Source organism: Myxocyprinus asiaticus, chromosome 37 (assembly GCF_019703515.2).
Source record: "Myxocyprinus asiaticus isolate MX2 ecotype Aquarium Trade chromosome 37, UBuf_Myxa_2, whole genome shotgun sequence".
In the NCBI taxonomy this organism is placed as follows: domain Eukaryota; kingdom Metazoa; phylum Chordata; class Actinopteri; order Cypriniformes; family Catostomidae; genus Myxocyprinus; species Myxocyprinus asiaticus.
In genome coordinates, this window is record NC_059380.1 from 33,548,292 (window position 1) to 33,575,136 (window position 26,845).

The following is a 26,845-nucleotide window of genomic DNA, read 5'->3' on the forward strand; positions in this document are numbered from 1 at the left end:
ATGCTGGAGTCAGGTGACGTTACGCGATCTCGGACAAGAGCGCAATATCATTAACCGGGTTAAGGCCTAACGTAAGACCAGTTATGTTCATATTTATGACTCCCCAACACACCCTTTTGGATCAAATACAATGACACAGGTGTCTCAAGATAAATGTATGTTGGTGTTTTACCATGGGCCGGATTCACAAAAAAACATCCTAATTAAAAAATTACAAAAGTTTTTAGGACACGTTATAAGAAGTTCGCAAGAAGGTATCTTAGCCATAAACACTGACGGTACAACAAAAAAGAAAATACTCTCAGTAAAACAGTCTTTTTGGGAATACAATATATTCATAGCTTTTTTGTTTAAGAAGAAAACAGTCTAAAAAATGTTTTGTGAATCGGGCTTCAGATTCTTAATTTGTTCAATGAAGGGTTCAAGATGAGAGCGATAATGACCCATGAATCTCCCAGGTAAAAGAAAAGCTCAATTAAGAATTTTTCTCATTTCATAACTCAGAATATTTCACAATTATTTATTTTACATATTTATATTTATGAATATATATATATATATATATATATATATATATATATATATATATATATATATATATATATATATGATATACATGTATGTATGTATATTTTTTATAGATTCTTTTTCAGACAGCAATGGCAAAATGATTATCATAGATGGTTTTTCATAATCTATATGTACTGTATATGTATTTGTGAATATATACTTGGGGTATGAGGTATACTTTTGACTTGAAATGATCCACATATCATGGATTAAATTTAATAAATATGGTATAAATGGAAATATAAGAGCATTAAAAAAGATCATATCACTAGGAATTAATGAATTATAGAAGATGTGTTATGACGGAAGGGAGGCAGGTAGCTTTATTATGTAGGCCATGTTATGTCTTTAAGGGGCTGTGTGTGCTGAAAGTAGGCTAAGGAAGAATACGTTTCCTGCATCTGTTTCTGGCTGCATCCTATTACCTCCATAAAAACTGCAATCTGTACTCGAGCAAACCATTTAAAGTTTGATCAGAGATGTGCCTGGCATTCTAACAATGATTACAGAGAACTGTAGCATTTTTGCTTAGCTATGCCATTCTAAACACTTGTCATTTGATGTCTGGGTAGTTGACGCATAACATGAGGTTAATTTAGTCAGACTATAACTTCTTGTTGGGTGTACAACAGTTTCTCATATTAGAAAGAAATGGGACAATCCGTACAATCTGAGCGGTACATATATTTTGTATACAAAAGAAGAATTGCAATTGTGTGGAATTTCAAACCAACCAGTGCACACATTTGTGTCTCACCTCCACGCACTCCTTCCAGAGGATAGAAGAACGCAACCAACAGGTTCATGAGGACGGCCAGATTGAAGGAGATGCTGCTCCAGAAAGACATGTTACGGGAACACCAGTACAGGATGGGCTGAGCTGGGGGTGGCAAGTCAAAAAATTCAATTCCAAGCATAAATGCAACAAGCACCCAAACAACACACTAATAATCCATAACTAATAATTATGTTACATAGCCACCATGCACAACATCAACATAAACACTGCAGGAATAAAGCAATCACAAAACTAAAGCAGTCTGGTACGATACACTGATTCAGTGCACCTCGTACATAGTTCTACAGCAGACGCAAACTGATATGTGTCTGCTGGTTTCCATTTGGGAACCAGGGACTTAAAATGAAATGTTTTTTATTTCAGTTCGTTCTGAGCAAAAACAGTATTTTTTCATTCCGGTTCAGAAGTTCCGCAGCCTCCTTTCCAAAAGGTTACCAGTTAGAACAAAATAAAATAATGGTTAATAACGTTCTTTTAAAAATGACAGGATTCTGCGCTAAGTGGTGGGTGAAATACCAATTGCAGTGTTGCCAGATCTCACAAGAGAAACAAGCAACCTGGTCTTGAAAAACAAGCCCAAAATAAGCCACTTGCCTCATCAAAATAACAGAAAATAAGCCATTTTGTTTCCCCCTTTGTGGTGGATTTATTGGCACAGAAATCATAACAAGCAGTTAATTAACAGTTAAAACTGATTCCGAGTCAAAACTTGGCGGCATCAAATCTGTATTAATGCATCATATCAAACAATAATTCAGTGAAGACTTGAAAACATCTGAGAAATGTACTTTTTACCTCTAATTATGTTTTATAATTATACATAGTTGTTATGTTATAAAGGTCTTCATTCAGAGAATGCGATATTCACAACGGCAAATTGGGCAAAGAAATGTTTGATGCAGCAGTTTCCTTCAGGATCAAAGCACATGTTTCATTTTTTTGGGCAACATGAAGTGGTGTAGTTCAAAATGTACTGTGATAAACCCTTTGGCCTTTAGTTTCATGAAAAAATTATCAGGACAAAATTAACCAGTTATAACCGGTTACCAGCATTTAAAAATAACGTTTTCACTCCGGAACAATTGAAAATCACTTTGTTATGGTTTTCGGTTACGTTCTGTTAAACTTCTGTTCATTTTTGGTTTTTGTTTCTTGAACCCTTTATGTCCCTGTTGGGAACATCTGCTGACTTTCAAACAAGCACCAAAAGGCCTTTAATCAAATTTAGCTTAAAAGTGAAGTGTGTAATTTTGCCACTAGAGATATCAAATGGAATTGCAGACTGGACTAGACAACAACAACATTCCCTCAATCAATGAAGTCCATTTAGAACAGGATTACCTGTTGGGCCCAAACAATGGGGAGAATATTTGAAACTTGTTTGTGTTTAGTGGCACAAAAAATACACACTTCAACTTACTGCGAATACTTTTTGTTTTGACTCTACACAATAAAAGTTTATGCATATTGGTTTGATTCTTATTGACACGAAACATAATTTCACATAATACTACGATGTCTATCGTGATGAAATAACGGTATGATGTCAAAAACTAGTTCCAGCCTGTACTGCTTATCTTATTATTATTATTTTTTGTATTTTTTTTTTAAGATCACAGAACATTGTCAATCTACCAACTTCAACTAACCAATATAAGAACAGCTATGTGTTAGCTTCCATGGCGATCTCAAGCTCCAACAGTATTGCAGATCTTTGCTCATATCTAAACCATCTGATACCAGAATGCATGCCGCATTTCCAATTATATCCAATAAGGATGACTTTTAGTTACACTAACTTTGGTGAGTCTAGTATTCCTTTAAAAATATTGCTTTCTTCTAAATAAAAGAATGTTAATTTAAGAGCATTCCAAACAAAGGACATACTGAATGAAGTTGGGGCTTTTTGGTCAGCTATGCAGCTTTATAGATGTACAATTTCAATGCCCGCACCTCAAATCAAAGTTAAAAACCATAGAAAGACAAAAGCAAATCAAAAGGTTGCTTGGGGCAGCCGAACCATGTAAGACAGCTTACTGACCTCCAGTGTGAACTTTGTTGTGACCCATGGCTTTTTGAGGAGTCTGGTTGGAGGATTTAGTTTCTGAGCTATGGCTATTTTGACAGGGAGATTTTGTCTGAAAAGAGGAACTGGGGGAGGGGGACTTTCACACATGAAGGCTGCCACACTCATGACTTGAGGTTAGTGGCAACGGAACATTGCCACTACTTTGACTCAGCTTGAAAAAACTTTCATGTGTCAGTCGGAAAGGTATTTTACTAACTATATATCTAACATGGAATTCATACCCTCCTGTTGATGAACAACTCCATACCTTCGGCCTTAAAGATGTGGTCTAAAAAAGGTGATTCTCAACTGGTTTTGGTTCAAGACCCAGATTTAACATTGGGCATCAAGTGGCAACCCAACATTGCTCATCATAGAAAAGTAAACACAAATGTCTTAAAATCAAATACTGAAACATATTAATAACAATAATATTAATTAAATATTTAATAAAAATATTTAAATAACAGGAATCTCTGCTTCAAATAATTCACTGCACAAAATACATTGTGGTCAGAACAAAACATGCTTATCATCATCATTGCAAGTGAACCCATCTTTAATGTTGTCTGGCTCATTTTCTTTTACTTTGCGTAAATTTCGTTCATGGATTCCGGAGTCACAAAACCTGTCCTTCTTGGCATCTACCTAATTTGACTAGCTTTTACCAAGTGACAGATGAATTTCCATCAAAACACAATAAAGTTTGATTGGGTGCACAGCCTTTGACATCAATCATCAACCTCCCTTTTAAAAGTTTAAAAGCCTGTTACTTTGGAGTCACGTGATGCCATGCGAGGATTGGATGTATGAACGGTGAGCTTTGTGCACTTTGCTAGTTTTATTACCTTTTAATGACATAAACTGGTGAGATTCGATACACTCTGTTCCATAACTGTTCTAGGAGGACAATATGTCAAAGAATTCAAAATCCTCAAGCTCTGGAGACATTAAAAGACACTTACGAGCTCAGGCTGACATCCATGAGCAGGCCGCGGATCAGGGAGTCGATCTGGTCGGAGAGATGCTGGAAATGCGGCGAGAGATGTTGAACATGTTGGCAATGCTGACAAAGGTCGTTGCTGACTTGGAGGATCTTACTGTGATACGTCGATCGATCACTGGAATGGAGGTGAAATTTACTGATGTGGTCACAAGAGTGGGGTATGTCGAGAATAGGATAGATTATCTGGAGTAATCAGAGAGGGAATTGTCTGCTAGCGACCAAGGTGGATTTGGAGCATTTCTGGGAGAAGCTGGAGGACATGGAAAACCGTAGCCAGCGGAATAACGTCTGTATCATGGGAGTCCTGGAGGGAGTGGAGGGATAGAATATGGTGGAATTCCTGGACGGCTCTTTCCGAGTCTGCTTGACATAGCAGGCCATAAGCTGGAAATCAAGCGAGCTCACAGGGTTCCAGCCCGGCGATCCGCTGAGGGAGACAGGCCCTGATCAATTCTGGCCAGATTTCTGAGATCATCCGATAAAGATCTAGTGTTGCAAGGAGTAAAGGAAGGCTTTCTTGGAAGAACCACAGCATTTTCTTGTTCCCAGACTTTGCGAACTCGACAAGAAAGAAATGTGATCGATTCAAGGAATGCAAGAAACTTTTACACCAACGGAAGGTTGCTTTTGCACTGATATTCCCAGCCAAATTGAGAATAGATGCTAAGGATGGCCGTAAAACATTCACATGCCCACAGCAAGCGATGTCCTTCATAAAGTCAATGGAGTGAGTGGGTCATGTTGTGGTGTTCATGTTGCGGCCGTGTGGACCGGCTCACTGAACATTCGCTTGACTGTTTGAAGATTCTACGCGCTCTTCTTGTGCTGGTTCTGCCTAGTAGCTGGAGTTTATTTAGTAGAGCAACACACTTTCGGGACGGTTTTGTGGATGAATCTACACGCTCTTTGTGCTTATTCCACCTATCGGCTGGAGTTTATTTTGTGGAGTATTTCTGGCAAAGTCATTGAAGTAAGTTATTTGCTTACACTCATGTTGCAGCCGAGTGGGCAGGCTCACTGAACATCTGCTTGACAGTTTGAGAAACCTGCAAAAAAATGTTGTGCTGGTGCTGCCTATTGGCTGGAGATTATTTTGTGGAGTATTTCTTGCAAAGTTATTGGAGTAAGCCATTTACTTGTACTCATGTTGCAGCCGAATGGACCGGCTCACTAAACATTTGACTGTTTGAAGAATCTACACATTCTTTTTGTGTTTATTCTGCCTGTTGGCTGGAGTTTGTTTTATAAATTATCTTTTGCTGTGTACAGTGCATCCAGAAAGTATTCACAGTGCTTCACTTTTTCCACATTTTGTTATGTTACAGCCTTATTCCAAAATGGATTAAATTCATTATTTTCCTCAAAATTCTACAAAAAAATACCCCATAATGACAACGTGAAAGAAGTTTGTTTGAAATCTTTGCAAATTTATTAAAAATAAAAACCGAAAAAAATCACATGTACATAAGTATTCACAACCTTTGCCATGACACTCAAAATTGGGCTCAGGTGCATCCTGTTTCCACTGATCATCCTTGAGATGTTTCTACAACTTGATTGGAGTCCACCTGTGGTAAATTCAGTTGATTGGACATGATTTGGAAAGGCACACACCTGTCTATATAAGGTCCCACAGTTAACAGTGCATGTCAGAGCACAAACCAAGCCATGAAGTCCAAGGATTTCTCTGTAGACCTCCGAGACAGGATTGTATCGAGGCACAGATCTGGGGAAGGGTACAGAAACATTTCTGCAGCACTGAAGGTCCCAATGAGCACAGTGGCCTCCATCATCCGTAAATGTAAGAAGTTTGGAACCCGCCCGGCCAAACTGAGCGATCGGGGGAGAAGGGCCTTAGTCAGGGAGGTGACCAAGAACCTGATGGTCACTCTGACAGAGCTCCAGCGTTTCTCTGTGGAAGGAGGAGGACCTTCCAGAAGAACAACCATCTCTACAGCACTCCACCAATCTGGCCTGTATGGTAGAGTGGCCAGACGAAAGCCACTCCTCAGTAAAAGGCACATGACAGCCCGCCTGGAGTTTGCCAAAAGGCACCTGAAGGACTCTCAGACCATGAGAAACAAAATTCTCTGGTCTGATGAAACAAAGATTGAACTCTTTGTCCTGAATGGCAAGCATCATGTCTGGAGGAAACCAGGCACCACTCATCACCTGGCCAATACCGTCCCCACAGTGAAGAATGTTGGTGGCAGCATCATGCTGTGGGGATGTTTTTCAGCAGCAGGAACTGGGAGACTAGTCAGGATCGAGGGAAAGATGAATGCAGCAATGTACAGAGACATCCTTGATGAAAACCTGCTCCAGAGCGCTCTGGACCTCAGACTGGGGTGAAGGTTCATCTTCCTACAGGACAACAACCCTAAGCACACAGCCAAGATAACAAAGGAGTGGCTACGGCACAACTCTGTGAATGTCCTTGAGTGGCCCAGCCAGAGCCCAGACTTGAACCCGATTGAACATCTCTGGAGAGATCTGAAAATGGCTGTGCACCGACGCTCCCCATCCAACCTGATGAAGCTTGAGAGGTCCTGCAAAGAAGAATGGGAGAAACTGCCCAAAAATAGGTGTGCCAAGCTTGTAGCATCATACTCAAAAAGACTTGAGGCTGTAATTGGTGCCAAAGGTGCTTCAACAAAGTATTGAGAAAAGGCTGTGAATACTTATGTACATGTGATTTTTTATTTTTACAAAGATTTCAAACAAACTTCTTTCACATTGTCATTATGGGGTATTGTTTGTAGAATTTTGAGGAAAATAATGAATTTAATCCATTTTGGAATAAGGCTGTAACATAACAAAATCTGGAAAAGGTGAAGTGCTGTGAATACTTTCCGGATGCACTGTAATTCTGTCTCACAAAATGTATATAGAAACACCAGACTTGACCAGTCCGATGGCAAAATTGTCATGGGGGTTCTCATAGGCTTACATGGACTGTGCTTTTGTGTGCAGGGTTAAAGTGCACATTTTTCTTTTTTCTGTTTTTTCGTTCTAAGGGATGTTCGGGGTTTGATTGTTACACTAATGTTGGAATGTGGTCTTTATAATCTTGTCTTTGACACACAATCTATTTTTTCTTATATGTCAAAATGTCAAATGTTAATATGAGTGGATTGTCTCTCTCCACGTGGAATGTGAATGGGTTGAGGATCCCATAAAAAGAAGGAAGATTATTTCGCAAGCATAAGAAATATGATATCGTGTTTCAAGAAATGCACCTTTCTCTGCAGGAAGCTGACAAATTTGGAAAGATATGGGGTGGGCATTTTTTTTATAGTGCTGGCTCGAGTAAGAGCAGGAGAATCATTACACTGATAAGTAAACATCTACAATCAAATGTCTCAAACAGAGTAAGGATAAATTAGGAAGAATCATTATTGTTTTAGCTGAAATTCAGGGACAAAGTCATATTTTGGCTAATATTTATGCACCTAACGTCGATGATCAGGGCTTTTTTATAGATATTGAAGGGATGTTGCAAGCATGATATAATATTGGGAGGAGACTTTAATCTTTTGATGGACTCAGTCCTTGATCATAGTGAAGCAAAAGTGTGCAAGCCCCCTAGAGGAACATTGACTCTTCACAGGATGTGTAAAAATCAGATATTTGGAGGCTTTTGAACCCATCTGGTAGGGACTTTGAATTTTTTTCATCAGTCCATAAGATTTACTCTAGAATAGATTTTATATATATATATATATATATATATATATATATATCCAAGTCCCTCATTTTATCTGTCGTTGATTGCTCAATTGGAAACATTTTAGTCTCAGATCACACCCTGGTGTGTTTAGAGGTGTTGCCACATTTGAAGAAAAGGAAATCATATAGTTGGCACTTTAATGTATCCCTCTTGCAAAATCCTGAATTTCAACAAATGCTAAAGGCTGAAATCAATGTCTATATGGAGACCAACTGGTCCTCAGTATCCTCTGTGGGCGTGGCTTGGGAGGCACTTAAGGTGGTTCTTAGGAGCCAGATTATACAGTATGCTGCTTTCACCAAAGAATCCAAAGCACAAGAACTCGTGGAATTGGAAGGGAATATTAAAAGTGCTGAGGCAAGGGCCTGGGTAGCTCAGCGATTAAAGACACTGACTAACACCTCTGGAGTTCACGAGTTTGAATCCCAGGGCATGCTGAGTGACTCCAGCCAGGTCTCCTAAGCAACCAAATTGGCCCGGTTGCTAGGGAGGGTAGAGTCACATGGGGTAACCTCCTCATGGTCGCTATAATGTGGTTCACTCTCAGTGCGCGCGTGGTGAGTTGTGTGTGGATGCCGCGGTGGATGGCGTGAAGCCTCCACATGCGCTATGTCTCCACAGTAATGCACTCAACAAGCCATGTGATAAGATGCGCGGGTTGACATCTCAGATGCAGAGGCAACTGAGATTCGTCCTCCGCCACCAAGAGGAATTAGAGCGTATTGGGAATTGGGCATTCCAAATTGGGGAGAAAAAAAAAGTGCCGAGGCAGAGCTGAAGTACCGAATGTCGTCTAATGGCCTCAGAAAATTGACCTAATTGAAATACAGATATAATTCTATTTTGGCAGAGAAGGTGGAGTTTTGGCTATTCAGGGCAAGACAGTACTTTGAGTCAGGGGACAAGGCAGGAAAACTTCTGGCTAGATATATAAATAAAGAGAGTCTTTTTCTACCAATCCCTCAGTGAAATATTTACCTCAGCCACTGATATTAATAAGGCTTTTAAAGAATTCTATCTTGATCTTTATAGTTCCACATCTTCATCCACCGAAGAGGAAATTAGAAATTTTGTGGAACCATCAGAACTTCTTAAACTGTCGGCTGAGCAAAAAAATTATCTTGATTCTGAGATAACCTTGGAGGAGCTTGGTGAGGTAATTAAGGCCTTGCCTGCAGGCAAGGCTCTAGGGCCAGACGGCTTTGCTGCTGAATTTTTTAGATCTTATGCTATAGAACTGGCTCAACTCTTGCTAGAAGTTTTTACGGAATCATTAAAGAATGGTAAGCTTCCGCCAACCATGACACAAGCCCGGAACAGTCTGATTCTTGTGTAAGAGTTACCGTCCAATTTTCCCAATCTCCAGTCGCTGCCATCTCACTTGATGCCGAAAAGGTATTTGATATAGTAGAATGGGATTATCTTTTTAAGATTTTGGAAATGTACAGGTTCGGGAATACTTTTATTGGATGGATCAATTTACTTTATAGACACCCGGTAGCGGCGGTACAAACAAATGGATTAATTTCAGATTATTTTCTGGATAGGGGCACCCATCAGGGTTGCCCTCTTTCCCCATTATTGTTCTGTCTTGCCCTGGAACCATTAGCAGCCGCAATAAGAAAGGAGGTGATTTTCCAGGGGTGATGGCGGGAGGTGTGGCGCATAAGCTTTTGCTTTACGCAGATATTTTATTATTAATCTCTGACCCCACTAGATCTATGCCTTGCCTCCACAGAATTATTAATTCCTGTCCTGGAAATGTCTTCAGGATACAGAGTTAATTAGTCTAAATCCGAAGCTTTGGTTCTGTCAGCGTACTGCCCGGTAACGGCTTTTCAGCCAGGCACCTTCCAGTGGCCCAAACAGGGCATTAAGTATTTGGGTATTTTATTCCCAGCAAATTTGTGTGATTTAGAGTTAGAGTTAATTTTGACCCTTTAATAAAAAGGTTTTCAAGCGATGTGGGCAGGTGGGCTTCATTACATTTATCGATGATTGGGAAGGTTAATATTATTAAAATGAATTGTATTCCAAAATTCAACTACCTACTGCAATCTCTCCCTATAGATGTCCCCCTCTCTTATTTCAAGCAATTTGATAGCATAGCAAAGTCCTTCATTTGGAATGGTAAACGTCCCAGATTACATTTCAGTAAATTGCATAGGCCGATTGACAAGGTGGGCTAGGCCTACCCAAGATTTTGTTTTATTATTATGCATTCAGTCTCAGACATTTGACTCATTGGTCGCTTCCACCTGAGACAGCCCCTCCCCGGTTTTGTATTGAAAAGGAACTTCTTGCCCCTATTTCGCCATTGTTTGTTTTTTTGTGATTAACATTTTTATTAATTTTCAAAACAAAGAAAAACAAAACATATATACAGTGATTCAACATTAACACCCACTACTTCCCCTCCCCGATCAAGAATCCCACCCCAAACGAACATCCCAGTGGTCTTACATAAGTACACACATTTACAGAGAATAAAATAAGAAATATATATATATATATATATATATATATATATATATATATATATATATATATATATATATATAGATATATATATACACACATACATACACATACACCTATAATAAATATACAACTCTAAACTATACCTCTCTCTCCACAGACCCACTGCGAAAGCCCCCAAAAACATCAAATATCTACCCTGTTTCCCAATAAAAGAATCCCATATCCGCAGCCTTCTACATGATACCTCTTCGAAGGCTGCCATCCTTCCCATCTCTTCGCACCACTCCCGAATTGAGGGTGCTCCCCCCGACTTCCAACCCCTTAAAACAATCTGCCTGCCTATCATTGCACTAGTGAGGATCCAATTGTTTAGGTATTTATCACCTACATCGATGACCACCCCATCACCCAAAACACAGAGTCTGGGGCAAAACGAAATCCGAATGCCCAACACGTCACACAGAACACTCTGTACCTTCAACCAAAATTCCTGAATCTCAGCGCACCACAAAAAAACATGGGCCATGTCTCCTTCCTCTGACTGGCATCGCCAGCTGGTGGGTGTGTCTTTAAGACCAAGCCTATACAATTTAGAGGGGGTCCATTAGAACCGATGTAAAATCTTGAATTGTATAAGGCGCACCCTTGCATCTCTCGATGCAGTTTTTATGTTTTTTAAAATCCTAGCCCATTCTCTCTCCTCCAATTCCAGGTTTAAATCTTTCTCCCATAATCTCTTGAGAGTGGTTGAGACTCTGTCCCCCCGACTCTGAATTAATAAGGAGTAATACACTGATGCCTCATGGCCCTTTCCAAAGGCAGAAATCACCACTCCTAGAGTATCTGCTGCTTTAGGGGGGTGTATGCTATTCCCAAAAATAGTACAGAGCAAATGGCGTAACTAAAGATACCTAAAAAACTGAGATCTGGGGATCCCAAAATATTGAACCAGATTTTCAAAGGATCTCATCACACCACTCTCGTAAAGATCACCAAGTGAATTAACCCCCTTCACAATCCACTCTGACCAACAAAAAGGGGAATTATTAATGCATAGTTTGGGGTTTAGCCATAGGCTCGAGGCAACATTTAGATAAATATCTGAATTAAACACTCTGGACACTTTTGTCCATACTGAGTGTAAATGTGAAATAATGGGGTGTGATTTAACTTCTCTATTTAGTTTGATGGAAAGGCTGTGCAATGGAAAAATAGGGGCAAGGAGTTCTTGTTCAATGCAGAACCAGGGAGGGGCTCTTTCAGGTGGAAGCGACCAATGAGCCAAATGTCTGAGACCGAATGCATAATAATAAAACAATATCTTGGGTAGGCCTAACCCACCTTTGTCAATCAGCCTATGTAATTTATTGAAATGTAGTCTGGGGCGCTTACCACTCCAAATGAAAGACTTCACTATGCTATCAAATTGCTTGAAATAAGAGAGGGGGACATCTACCGGGGCCACTGGAAGGCACCTGGCTGGAAGGCTGTTACTGGACAGTATGCTGTCAAAGCCAAAGCTTCGGATTTAGACCAATTGACTTTGTATCCTGAGAACTTGGAAAAGGAATTAATAATTCTGTGGAGGCAAGGCATAGATCTAGTGGGGTCGGAGACGAATAATAAAATATCATCTGCATAAAGCAGAAGCTTATGCGCCACACCTCCCGCCACCACCCCTGGAAAATCATCATCTTTTCTTATCGTGGCTGCTAATGGTTCCAGGGCAAGACAGAACAATAATGGGGAAAGAGGGCAACCCTAATGGGTGCCCCTATCCAGAGTAAAATAATCTGAAATTAATCCATTTGTTTGTACCACTGCTACAGGGTGTCTATAAAGTAAATTGATCCAACCAATAAATGTACTCCCGAACCCATACATTTCCAAAATCTTAAAAAGAAAATCCCATTCTACCATATCAAGTGAGATGGCAGCGACCAGAGTCTGATCATTCGCCACTGACCACATGATATTGATGAGACGCCTGATGTTATCAGAAGAGCTGTGGCCCCGAATAAATCCCACCTGATCTATATGTATAAGAGATGTCATAACTTTACTTAATCGGTTAGCCAAAATTTTAGCCAGAATTTTTACATCTAGCTGGATCAGGGAAATTGGACGGTAACTTTTACACTCGCTTGGATCTTTGTCGTTTTTAAGAATCAGACTGATCCGAGCTTGTGTCATGATTGGTGGAAGCTTTCCATTCTTTAATGATACAGTATAAACTTCTAACAAAAGTGGAGCCAGTTCTGTAGCATAAGATCTAAAAAATTCAGCGGCAAAACCATCTGGCCCCGGAGCCTTACCAGTAGGTAGGGACTTGATTACCTCGTCAAGTTCCTCCAGGGTTATCTCAGAATCAAGAGAGTTTTTTGCTCATTCGTCAGTTTAGGGAGTTCTAATGGTTCCACAAAGTTTCTAATATCTTCATCAGTAGACGAAGACGTGGAACTATAGAGATCAAGACAGAATTCTTTAAAAGCATTATTAATATCAATGGCGGAGGTAAAAATTTCACCACCAGCAGATTTCACTGAGGGAAAAGTAGAAAAAGACTCTCTCTGCTTTATATATCTTGGCAAAAGCTTCCCTGCTTTGTCCCCAGACTCAAAGTATGACTGTTTTGCCCTGAACAACCAAAACTCCACTTTCTGCGACAGAATAGTATTATACCTGTATTTCAATTGGGTCAGTTCTCTGAGGCCATCAGATGACATACGGCGCTGCAGCTCTGCCTCGGCACTTTTAATATTTCCTTCCAACTCCACAAGTTCTCGTGCTTTGAATTTTTTGATAAATGAGGCATACTGTATGATCTGACCCCTAAGAACCACCTTAAGTGCCTCCCAAGCCACGCCCACAGAGGATACTGAGGACCAGTTGGTCTCCATATAAACATTGATTTCAGTCTTTAACATTTGTTGAAAATCAGGATTTTGCAAAAGGTATACATTAAAGCGCCAATTATATGATTTCCTTTTCTCTGTATGTGGCAATATCTCTAAACTCACCAGGGTGTGATCTGAGACTAAAATATTTCCAATTGAGCAATCAACAACAGATGAAATGAGGGACTTCGATATAAAAAATATATATATATATATATATATATTCTAGAGTAAATCTTATGAACTGATGAAAAAAATTTATAATCCCTACCAGATGGGTTCAAAAGTTACAAGATTTTTACAGATCTTGTGAAGTGTCAATGTAGCTCTAGGGGGTTTACACACTTTTGCTTCACTGTGATCAAGGACTGAGTCCATCAAAAGATTAAAGTCTCCTCCCAATATTATATCATGACGGGTGCCAGCAGCTTGCAACATCCCTTCAAGATCTATAAAAAAAACCCTGATCATCAACGTTAGGTGCGTAAATATTAGCCAAAATCAACCTTTGCCCCTGAATTTCTCCTAACACAACAATGACACTTCCTAATTTATCTTTAATCTGTTTGAGACATTTGAATTGTAGATGTTTATTAATCAATATAATGACTCCCCTGCTCTTACTTGAGCCAGCACTAAAGAAAACATACCCACCCCATATCTTCCCAAATATTTCAGCTTCTTGCAGGGAAAGATGCGTTTCTTGAAGAAACACTATATCATATTTCTTGCGCTTAAGAACAGAAATAACCTTCCTTCTTTTTATGGGGTGCCCCAACCCATTTACATTCCATGTGGAGAGAGATAACCCATTCACATTAACATTTGACATATTGATATAATAAAAAATAAAAAAAATGAGTGTGTCAAAAACAAAATTACACAGACCACATTCCCCATTAATGCAACAATCAAACCCCGAACTTCCCCCGGAACAAAACAAACAGAAAAAAGAAAAACGTGTGCATTAACCCCGCGCACGACAACGGCAACCGGCGACAATCCCTCCAAACTCAAAGAGTCCATGTACGCCTATGAGAGCCCCCGTGACAACTTTGCCATCGGATTGCTCGAGTCTGGTGCTTCTGCACAAATTTTGTGATGCACAATTACAATAACAGAAAATACTTTGTAAAACATACCCCAGCCAACAGGCAGAATAACAGAAAAAACGTAGATTCATTCACAGAACTGTCTTGAAGGTGTGTTCCTCCACAAAATAAACTCCAGCTGATATAAAGCCGTTCAGTTTCCTCGGACAGACAAATAATTGTTCAGTGAACTGGCTGTTATGAAATCAAATCAAATCAAATCACTTTATTGTCACACAGCCATATACACAAGTGCAATGGTGTGTGAAATTCTTGGGTGCAGTTCCAATCAACATAGCAGTCGTGACAGTGATGAGACAGTACCAATTTACAATAACATCAAATTAACACAGCACAATTTAAACATCTGATATACACATAATTACACTCAACAATATACAAATAATAACATACACTGTACAGTATACAATACACACTATATAGATACACATTATTCAATAAAAATAAAAAATAAAAATATATAAAAAAGTATATATAGTATATAGTATGTACAGTATTGTACTGTATTGACATTCAGGCTGTCGGTTGATAGTCAGTTGTTAAGAGAGAATATAATATAATAATAATATAATTTACGACAGTCCGGTGTGAGATATAAGAGTAAGGGTAATAAAGTGCAGTGCTGATGTATTATGATCGTGGGAGATCAAGAGTTCAGAAGTCTGATTGCTTGGGGGAAGAAGCTATCATGAGTGCAGCAGATGAGGTAATCATTCTACAAGGTGGCATAAGCACAAAGAACAAACCTATTTAACCACAACTATCCCGAAGTAGTGTAATTCCACAAAACAAGCTCCAGCCGTTAGGCAGAGTCAGCGCGAAAAACTAAACCGGCATCCCGGTTCCTCGGATGATCAAGAGCCAAACTAACTCGGAGGCCGCGAAAAAAAAAACAAACAAAAAAACAACATAACTTACTCAGCCCATCAACTTTATAAAAGACATCCTTTATGTGAGCAAATAGATATTTTGTGGTCATCCAAAGTGTCCATTCTCGATCTGGCCGGGAACTTCAGTGTAACAAAAAATCTTCCGTCAATGCAAAAGTTTCTTGGAGTCATGCCATAAAACAAACTCCAGCCGCTAGGCGGAGTCAACGCAAAAAGAAACAAAAATGGCAACCAGCTTCCTCAGATAATAAAGTTTCTCAACCGCGAGTCAGTCCACTAATATAAGAAACTTCAAATGGCTTACTCCAATGTATTTATAAAGGAGAGTGCCTGTTTTGGACAAGTAAATACTTTGCGACCATTCTTCGTTTCTATTCTCAGTTTGGCCGGGAACATCAGAGCAAACGAGATCTTTTTCTGATGTAAGAGTTTCTTGCATTCCTTGAACCGATCGCGTTTCTCTCTTGTGGAATTCGCAAAGTCCGGGAATAAGAAAATATTATGGTTCTTCCAAGAAAGTTTCCCTTTGCTTCTCGCCTGGCGCACACAAGATCTTTATCGGATGATTTCAGAAATTTGGCCAGAATGCATCGAAGCCTATCTCCCTCAGCAGTTCTGTGAGCCGGGACTCTGTCCAGCAGACTCAGGAAAAACTCATCCAGGAATTTCACCATATCTCTGCCCTCTTCATGCTCAGGAATTCCAACAATTCGTATGTTATTCCTTCGGCTCATATTTTAGAAATATTCCAGTTTTTCCAAAATTAATTCCAAATCTGTTTTGGACGTGGGCAGATTAGCGGTTAATTCCCTTTCCGATGACTCAAGATAATCGATTCGTTTTTCAACTTCTGTCACTCTTGTAAACAACTCAGAGAATTTTGTTTCCATCGCCGTAATCAATCGACGTAGCGAGATCATCCAAGTCAGCAAGAGCCTTCATCAGCATCACCTATGTGTTGGACAACTGACGCTGAATATCTTCTCCAGACGTGCCGTCCAAATTGAGTCCCCGTCTCGCAGTTCCGTCAGAGGCCTCAGCTTGAACACGTAAGTGTCTTTTAATGTCTCCAGAGTCTGAGAATTTTGACTTCTTTGCCATATTTACCTCAAAGAGCAAGTATGTAATTGGGTGTATCGAATCTCACCGGATCACAACATGAAAACAATTAAAAAACTAGCAAAGTTCGCAGAGCTCATGTCTCATACTTCTGTCTCTCGCATGGCGTCACCCCGATTTCGCCATTGTAAAGACTTTCTATCAAACTAACCGGAGAAGTTAGGTTACACCCGTTATCCCTCATTTGCACTCGGTATGGACAAAAGTGTCCAGAGTGTTTAATTCGGACATTTATTTAAATGTAGACTCAAGCATATGGCTGAACCCAAAATTATGTATTAATAAGTCCCTTTTCTGTTGGACAGAGTGGATTGAGAGGGAGGTTAATATGCTCTGTGACCTATATGAGAATGGAGTGTTGAGATCCTTTGAAAATATGGTTCGACATTTTGGGATTCCCAGGTCTCAGTTCTTTAGGTATTTACAGCTGTGCCACCTGCTCTGTACTATTTTTGGGAGTAGCATACACCCCCCTAACGCAGCAGCTACTCTGGGAATGGTGATTACTGCTTTTGGAAAAGGTCATGAGGCATCAGTGTATTACTCCCTGCTAATTCAGAGTATGGGGGACGGAGCTTCGGCTTCTCTCAAGAGATTATGGGAGAAAGATCTAAACTTGGTATTGGAGGAGGGAGTGTGGGCTAGGATTCTAAAAAATGTCAAGTCTACATCTAGAGATGCAAGGGTGTGATTTATGCAATTTAAGATATTACATCGATTCTACTGGACACCCACTAGATTGTACAGGCTTGGTCTAAAAGACACCCACCTGCTGGTGATGCCAGTCAGAAGATGGAGACACAACTCATGTTTTCTGGTGGTGTGTTAAGATCCAAGAATTTTGGTTGAGGGTTCAGAGTTTTATGTGTGATGTATTGGGCACTCAAATTAAATTTTTCCCCAGACTCTGTATTTTAGGCGATGAGGTGGTCATTAATATATGGGATACATATATATAAAAATTGGGTCCTAGCCAGTGTTATGATTGGCAGACAGATTGTTCTTAGGGGATGGAAGTCAGCTGGAGTGCCCTCATTTCAAGAAAAGGTGCACAGAGATGGGGAGGGTGGTGGCATTCGAGGAAATGTCATGTAGAAGGCTAGGCAAGTTAGATTCATTTAATAAAAAATGGGGCAGCTACTTGGCCTTCTTGGAGGTCTCATGGAGAGGGGCAGTGGAGAGAGAAGTGTAGTTTTAAATGTGTGTGATTATATATATATATATATATATATATATATATATATATATATATATATATATATATATATATATATATACACAGTACTGTGCAAAAGTTTTAGGCACTTGTGGAAAATGTTGCATAGTTAGGATGTCTTCAAAATATAATGACATAAATAGTTTTCATTTATCACATAATGTCATACAAAGTCCAGTAAACATAAAAAAGCTAAATCAATATTCGGTGTGACCTCCTTTGACTTTAAAACAGCCCCAATTCTCCTACGTACACCTGGACACAGTTTTTCTTGGTTGTTGGCAGATAGGATGTTCCAAGCTTCTTGGAGAATTCGCCACAGTGCTTCTATCTATTTAGGCTGTCTCGATTGCTTCTGTCTCTTCTTGTAATCCCAGACAGACACAATGTTCAGTGGGGGGCTTTGTGGGGGCCATGACATCTGTTGCAGGGCTCCCTGTTCTTCTATGCTAATGTAATGTTTGGGAGTCTAACACTTATATTTCCTATTGAAACACTATAGCTGAAGATATAAATAACCATCTTAAGACAAATGCTTTCGTGAAACATCTTATGTGCATAAGACTTGCACGGTACTGTACATATATATATTTTTTTTTTTTTGTGTGTGACCACAGGGATATTTGTTGAGGGTCAGGGTGGGGTTGGGGATTGGCAGGGGGAAAGGGAATAATGGGAGTTAAATGTTGATTCTGTGAATATATGTTTTGCTTTTCTTTGTCAATTGTGTGAATCAATAAAAATTGTCAGAAAAAAGCCTGTTACTTTGCAATCCTATTGATGTGCAATTATGGTTAGTAGCATTTTATTATGTGCATTTAGCATTGCTTTTTCATTGCTGTCCACCACCCATTTTTGGGACTTTACCCACCAGTTGAGAACCACTGGTTTAGAAATTTGGTCAAATGTCACAATGCTGAGCTTCGCCATGCATGTAGAGAGCTCAAACAGTCTATAAGATTTGGAGGAATCAATCGCAAGTAGGGCTGAATAGAAAATTGTCGACAAACATTTTCGTTGTCGAATAGTCGTTTGATCTCATTTAACGTAACATGAGATCATATGAAACTCTAATGATGGCGCACGAGAGCAGCACAGCAGCTTGCGCCTGACTGAGGAGAGGAAGAAAACACTGCCCACAGTCCAGATGCACTCTAAATTTTCCAAACAGCTTCAGGTGAAATAGACTGCAAAGTATGAGGAAATTATACAAAAATACAAAATAAGTAAATACAGAAGCACTCTCATTGTGGAATAATAGGAGCCGGAGCTGTCGCTCCACTTAAGCAAAAATAGTCTGTTTAAAGGAAACACCCTGGTGTTACATCTTTAATGCAGTTATATTTAATGCATTATCGCTTTATTAAAGTTCAAATAATACAGAAGCAGGTCATGTAAATAACTACAAACTCCAAAACGGCATTTCTCTGTGCAGTCAGCACCTCTTGTATGAGTTGCGCGAAGGGTCCCGATCTAAGGGGGAGAGATTGAAACTGCACCCGGCTGATGCACACTCTGTCACGGAGACGCTCGTCACTCGAGCGTGCGCTTGCTGCAGCTAGATTATAACCTGATGGCTCACGACTTACTCAATCATAATATATGTGTCACTGTGTATTTCCTATTGTGAAGAAATCTGGCAATATGCCAGAAATTTGGAGTTAAAGATGGAATAAAAGTGATCAAAAAAGTGGAGAGAGGGTAGACTTTACAACAAAATAAGTTTATGATTTGTTTTTGTTTTGGCTTGTTTTCCAATATAAATATCTAAAACTCCTTTAAAACAATGTACATTTACTTCAGCAGCTATAGAGCAGAAGAAAAAAAAATTATATGAGAATGTTCAATATAATATTAAAAATACAAATATTTTAAATACCTAAAAATTATTTAAAATAAAGATGCATTCACCTGAGGAGCATATAAGATATTTAGATTTGCTTTTAGAGAATAGATCTTTAATATAAGTATATTTTGTCTTTACTGCACTCGCAGAACTATAAACAAGTGAAAAAATACACTTATATACAAAATACACAATACAAGATATATTCTCTTAAAGCAAGTCTAAACATCTTATATGTTGCTTCTCAAGTAAAAGTATCTTGTTTAAGGATTTTTAGACAATTTTAAATGGAAAACAAGACAAAAACACTTGATAACAATATGATTTCTTTTTTTTTTTTTTGCAGTGAATTTGTTTACTGAATTAAACTTAATAAAAAGTAATTTTCCTTTAATTCAGTGAATGTCATTTAGAGGTATTTTTAAAAGATGATTTTGTCCTCTATTGTTAGCAAGCACGTTTAATACAACATTTTAAGTCGGGCACAAGCTGAATAGTTGGTTAAGAGCTAATCATTAATCGTTGCAATAATCACCTGAATAGTTGAATAATCGTTCTAATAATCATTCGATTTTTTAAATCACCTATTTCTCAATATCTGTCCCTGCCTCATCCCTTATACCCCTTTTTCACCAAAATGGAATTTCAAATTCATGTGTTCACAAGCTAATTTTGATGCAGCCATTAGAATTTATTTAAATATACAAAGAATACAAATTATTTCAGATGGACATGGAAAATAAAGGTCCTGTTAACACGTAATTTTTAAGATCAGGAAATGCATGGAAGCATTCCAGTGTTGTTGGAAAAAAGGTGATTCACTCTTGCCTGCTTACTAAGGAATGAAAGGTCTGTCATAAACTGTTTATTTCATCCCTCTTTCACTTTCTCACTCTCAGCGGGAGATGTAGCTCATTTCTGTAATCAGCTTTTGTTATTTAATCCACCATGTGCTTCTGTTAGGGATTCAATCAGACTTTTCGTGACTCATCTTCCTTTTCTGTGTTTCCCACACCTTCATGTATGAGCACATAAAACTAAATAATAGAGCTTTAAATTCAATCAATTTAGTACAATAAATTATATTTAAAAAATAACCCAATAAAAAATTATGCAATTAATTATGTCCTATGAACTGTACGTTAATTTTGCATTAAGGAATTTTGCTACCATCGGAGCAATTCAAACTCAGACTCAGACCCAAAGTTGAACTACTATTAATTTGACAGGGCATTTTATTGTGGAGCTCATGGAGCACACTGGAAAACAGTGAAATGTACTACTGATGCATTTGTACGTAGACCAACAATTAAAAAATAGCGCAAATAGAATGCAAGAACATTGCCTGTGTGAACGGCCCTAAATTCTATGTCAGATTTATAAATTGCAAATAGATTGACAAACTCAATTTGCAAAATGGATTGCTGTAGACTGTAAGCTAGTGATAGACAAATGTTCAATGATACAGCTATACAGATATAACAAACAATATGTTATCTTCTAAAACAGTTTTTGTAATGTCTGCTTTACTCGTTAGCAAAAAAACAAAAAGAAGTCTATGAATTATCTTAATTTGGGGGCTTTTCTCAGCAAATATTACTTACACTAAAAACGTATGAATAAACATACTCGTCTCTTGAATTTTAGTTCTCTAACATGTCATCATTACTTTCATTTACAGGTTTTGTCTTGTCTATCATAAATAAGCTAATGTTTACACCTCCTCCCCACTGCCCTGAATTGAGGGGGTCAGGGTGAGGCCTGTGTCCAAGCACCAGCACACTAAACATTGGCCAAGCTGTGTGGAGAACACCCTGATTGGTCCCTGGAGGCTCAGGGAGTGGAGAGGGCGTGTAAAGCAGCTTTCTAGGAAGAGAGGAATGGAGTGGGCACGCACAAGGCACGGAGTTTGCGTTACCAGTTGCCTCTTGAGTACCTCGCAGCTTCTTCTGCCAGTTCATCTCGTTGAAGAGGTCTTCAGAGCGCAGGAAGAAGTCGTTGATCTTGCTGCCCTGTTCATCGCGCTCTGTAGTGTAATAAACACGTAGCTTGGACTCCTGGGTTAGGAACTCGCATATGTTGGGGACGGGAAACACGATCTGCTCCATTGTTCGATCTAGACGAACAATCTTAAAGAGAATAGAATGGGCGTGATGTGATATCACATGCTTTGCTCGGTTGTGAGGGTGTTCTGGATGGTTGCTAGGATGTTGTGAAGGTGTTCTGAGTGGTTACTAGGGTGTTTTTAGGGTTTTCTGGGTGGTTGCTAGACTGTTTCTTACTAGCCCAGGTCAAACAAGCCCACCCTTCCAAATCTCTAGTTGAGCTACAAGAATGGGAAAGTTACGTGCCAAAGATTAATACTTAGGGTAAAGATACTTTTCAAAGTATGACCAATAATAATAATGATACCTATGTTCTCCAACAACCTCATAAAATTATACCCAGTTGAGATCTAAAGATCCATAATGGGACATTGGAGAGCACTCACCTCGATTTGAGCCGTGTGTTTGGCATAGAACTCCAAAGCTTCATCACCCTCCCCGTACATGCCTCCGGGCTTCAGCATGGCTTGGAGTTCTTTGTTATGTCTGGCTAGCTGTAAGTGTGTATGGAGAAAAGGATGAGAATGTGTTTGTATTCAGTAAGACTGTGTGTATGTGTTGTAACTGTAATAATAATGTCTGGCATTGCTGCTTGGCATATAAAACACTAAACAGAAAGCAAGAGGTTGGTGCCAGTCTGAAAAATTTGCACCACACCAGAGGCGGACTGGCCATAGGGAGAACCGGGACATTTCCCGGTGGGCTGGCCGCGAAATAAGGCCGAACAGGTGCCGATAAGCTGAAACGGGCCGCCACGTTATTGCGAACGGGCCACGACTGGCTGAAGAGGGCTGCAAAACGGCGCCGCGATATGCCAAAGGTAAAATCCAGGGCCGATTTCTCTTCCCAGTCCACCCCTGCACCACACTGTGAAACACATACCTTCACTGATTTCAGACCTACCCAATATATTGCACATTATAAGCATTCCTAGTCTTGGAATGTTTCTGATTATGATGTCATACGTCATACATTGTTAAAGATATTACATAAAGGTACAACTCATGATTTTATTTTAAACACCATGGCAACCATGGCACCTACACCTCAGGAAAAAACAACATTGCACCAATCTAAGGCCTTTGGATCATGAGGCTTTTAAACGGTACAATTTCATTTAAAAAATTTAGATGAACACTTGTTATGCCAGAAACATACTTACACAAGTACCCATACACAGGTGTAAGCATTTGTCCAACGCAGTGCCAACAAATGGTCTGTTTGAACATGCTTAACGTGCACTCTTGCGTTATTGTGGCAACAACAAACCTCAGTATTCAAGGTGGCGATAGGGCTACCTTCAAAAGTCTGTCTTTTAACTCGATGTGTTATTATTCAGGTATGTTGCTATAAATAAATGTACTTTACCTTACTTGCTCAGCAGTATTCTCTCAAACTGTTGCTCCGCCATGACAGTGGTTGACTTGAAAGAGAAAACTCACCGTAGAAGTGGACAGTTCACATTTATGTTGTCTCCCCCCCTCCCCCTTTTAGCAATGTTGAGATTGCCACACATACTCGCGTTGTGTTATGAATTGATGTGCTATGTTATGAGTTCACATTCTGGGACGTAACAACAACATTTTGCTTGCATAGATAGAATTGACCAGTTTTAATTTGAACTAAATATTTCTTTCTGTTTTCAAAAATGAATTACCTGCGTGTGTAAAAATGTCTTGTGTTTTATATTAATGTTTCAAAATTTTATCCCCTAAATACCCAGTCTGTTAAATACCCACATTTTTAAAGTTCTCGCAAAGGCCCAATTACAACAACAACCCAGGGTCAAAGCCTAGAAGTGAACAAATAAACACAGCATATGTGAAGCCACCACAGAATTTATTTCAGCAGTAACACTAAATGGATTGCTTGTTGTTGCAATCATGGCCTGACCTTTTGAGCCTCAAACTGCAAAAGTGGTTTTCTCTATTATTTGAGTAAAATCAAATCAAATTGTCCCATCTAATGCAGATTTTGTTCTCTGGTCTTTTCATTCTCAAACCTCTGATACCAAACAGCATCATTTTTGGGTGCATCTAGGGCCAGTAAAAACATTGCACAGTTCAAAACCTCCAGTTACATAACTGATCTGCTGTCGATGGCCCAGATAATTACATGAATAGGCAGAAAATCTATACAGCTCAACGGCTTTTTCAGACAGGGGAGGAGAAGGGGTGATATAACTCAGACAGCTGACACAGTGAACGCTCAGTAAAAGTGTGTGTGTGTAAATGCATATTTATGTGTGTCACCTGATGGGCCAGGATGTAGATGTTGTGACCCACATTACGAGGAGAGGCAGCATGCTCTTCCTCGTCGTGTTCTTCATCATCGTTGTGCTCCACCTCAATCTCTCCCTGCATGTAGGCTTTCTTGATCACCTCCACCTAAACAATGATCAGACATAAGATGTAATTGTCACCGATGAGACATGATGAAAGTAGTTGGTTGTCCTGCAAAAGAGTACAATTTGCATACTGTAGGAAAAAGAGAAAATATGTGCACATGAACATAAGAGGGACAGATGTGTTTTCAATGCAAAGCATCAACTAAACTTTTCTTGAGATCAATTAAACGCTGACAAAACACTGGATTAGCAGACAAAACAACCTTTGATGCAGCTCTGTCTAAAAGACAATATGAAGTCAAAATGTACCCTGTTTATTTTCTTAAAAGAATGCCTAAAGTTCAAAAAGTTAAGCTTTATCTTCAGCCTTTGGGATATGATTTTACCTCATAAAATTATTTTGACTCATCCCTCAGTTTGTAAAAGGAAACAAAACTCATGTTTACATTAACACACTTACAACAGAGCTTAACTTGCATTGAACCCAGAACATTACTTTAATAAATCACTGATCTTACTGTGCACAAATGTTAAATGCATGTTAAGAGGAAAACAATGTTTGTTTCTATTAAATTAATTACAAAATTTCTTTCTCTTACTCTGAAATTAATTTTATTTTCTGCTGATGTAACCAAAGCCAGAAGGGTAGAGAAAAATAATACTGACCAATATCATAGGCTAACTTTCAGTGTTGGGGAGTAACTAACTCAAAGGAGCGACACTACAAATATAAAAACAATTTAGTATGGTGACAGTAGCTCAACTTTTTTTTTTTACAATAGTGTACTTTTTTTTTCCAGTAACAAGCTATAATTCCAATGAAAAAGGGTGTAGTGTCACAAAATGCTGTGACAGAGCCAAGGGAGAAATAAAACTTGCTCACCTAAAAACAATGTACCAATTCACTAGGGAAGTCAATTCATTTAAGTTCATCAATTAATTTGGATGGTTCATGTAAACAGACTAGCTCAAATAAATGATTCCCTGATTTACTTGAGTCCCAATGCAAAAGTCAGTTAATTTCTTTTTTGATTCATGCAAAATATTTAGTTACCTGCTGTTGTTTACCACTGTTTCCCCACTCAGTTAGATATAATATATTGAAGTTTCTAGTTTTATTTGTCGTATTCAGCATACAATTATGTTCATTTTAATTTTGTCACCATAATTAAGATACACTTTGCTTTTGTTTTAATGTGGCACAAAAGCAATAATCTTTTAAATATACAGTATATTATAAATGTAATTATATTCATAGATCATATAACTATATTTATATGGGGTAAACTTTGGTTACAACTTTGGTTACTAGCTTGTTGTGTATTTACTACTTTTTCAAAAGAATACAGGTTGTTTGACTGTAGTTTAGTTACAGTTTCAAAGTAACTTCCCCAACACTGCTAACATTTTCTGATGGATAAAATCAAGTCTTGTCCTATATTATTTCCCACTAACTATTCTGTATGATTAGAAAATGTCACATTAATAAATAATTTTTTTGTCTGCCCATCAGTGACTGAGACAAGAATTGCAAGGTAACACTATTTTTTTTTGTCACTTGGATTCTATTTCTGTTGCAACCCATAGTAAAATTGCATTGGTCCAAAATCCTACTCCCCATCGATGTATATTTAAAAATAATTTCATTTCACAAAGCCTTTTGTTTTTAGTGAAAAAGAAAAAAATTACTTGAATGTGGAGAATTGTCCCATCATGCAGTTAAGATGAAGTGTTATACACACTATTGCTAGTATGCACATGGGGAGTGTTGCACACGTTGCACTAAAGTTAGCCTTTACCAGTTCTTTAGGCCTCATGTTATACAGGATCCTCTCTGCATTCTCACTGTCATGGCGGCTTTCCATGATGGCCAGCAGCAGTTTTGAAGCATTATTCTGTAAGAAAGACAAGGGTTACATAATTTGTTTTGACTACATATTCCAGAATATTCTGGGTGACTTCTTGCACCTTGAGCTCCAGGACAAGATCCATCCGCTTCTTGCCAAGAGGGTTGATGTCATTCAGGATGAGGGCGATGATGATGTCGATGCCGTTACATTCATGTGTGGCAATACAGTTCTAAGCAAGGGAAAAGATGTTAAACAGGAGTGTAACTTATTAAAGGTGTGTAATTTTTCAATGGTTAAAATATTTTCTCCTATCCCAGCACAATTCATCAGTGCAATCAAAAAAAGCTACAGAAATGAGCATAGAAGACAGTGTAAAGAACTTCCTGGAAAAAACAAAAAACATACTGTATGCACACAAACACATACTGTATCAGAGAACAAACAGCTACAGTATGAAAATCAACTTGCAATTAATTGATTATGGCCCTGGAACTATGTGCCTCAGTAAAACACCAACGATCTATCAAGGCAAAAAAGCACATTGTCATCCAACAAGAACATTACATTTCTCCTTAGAAAATAAGGACAATGGCAATAACAGGCCCCATTACGACCCTTTGAAGTCATAATGGCTAGCACAAAGAAAGTTTACCAAAATTTCCAGAGGGTTAAATGGGTATGTGTAGAGAATAGTGGGTATATACAGTAGTTGTGTGTATTACAATGTAGTCTTAAAATATAGAAAAGTATATGTAAAGTAGTTCACCCTAAAATATAAATTCTGTCATTATTTGCTTTCTCTCATGTTG

General features: G+C 38.7%; 1 protein-coding gene across 1 annotated transcript in view; it reads right to left on the reverse strand.

Moving 5' to 3' along the window:
• Positions 1–26,845, reverse strand: part of LOC127428308 (inositol 1,4,5-trisphosphate receptor type 1-like) — a 373,744-nt gene that overhangs the window by 52,620 nt on the left and 294,279 nt on the right. The window contains exons 49-54 of the mRNA XM_051676597.1: positions 26,155–26,265; positions 25,986–26,081; positions 24,092–24,226; positions 22,226–22,333; positions 21,671–21,863; positions 1,328–1,450 (exon numbers count right to left, since the gene is read on the reverse strand). Of these exons, the coding sequence (XP_051532557.1) occupies positions 1,328–1,450; positions 21,671–21,863; positions 22,226–22,333; positions 24,092–24,226; positions 25,986–26,081; positions 26,155–26,265 (766 nt within the window). The remainder of the gene's footprint in view (positions 1–1,327; positions 1,451–21,670; positions 21,864–22,225; positions 22,334–24,091; positions 24,227–25,985; positions 26,082–26,154; positions 26,266–26,845) is intronic.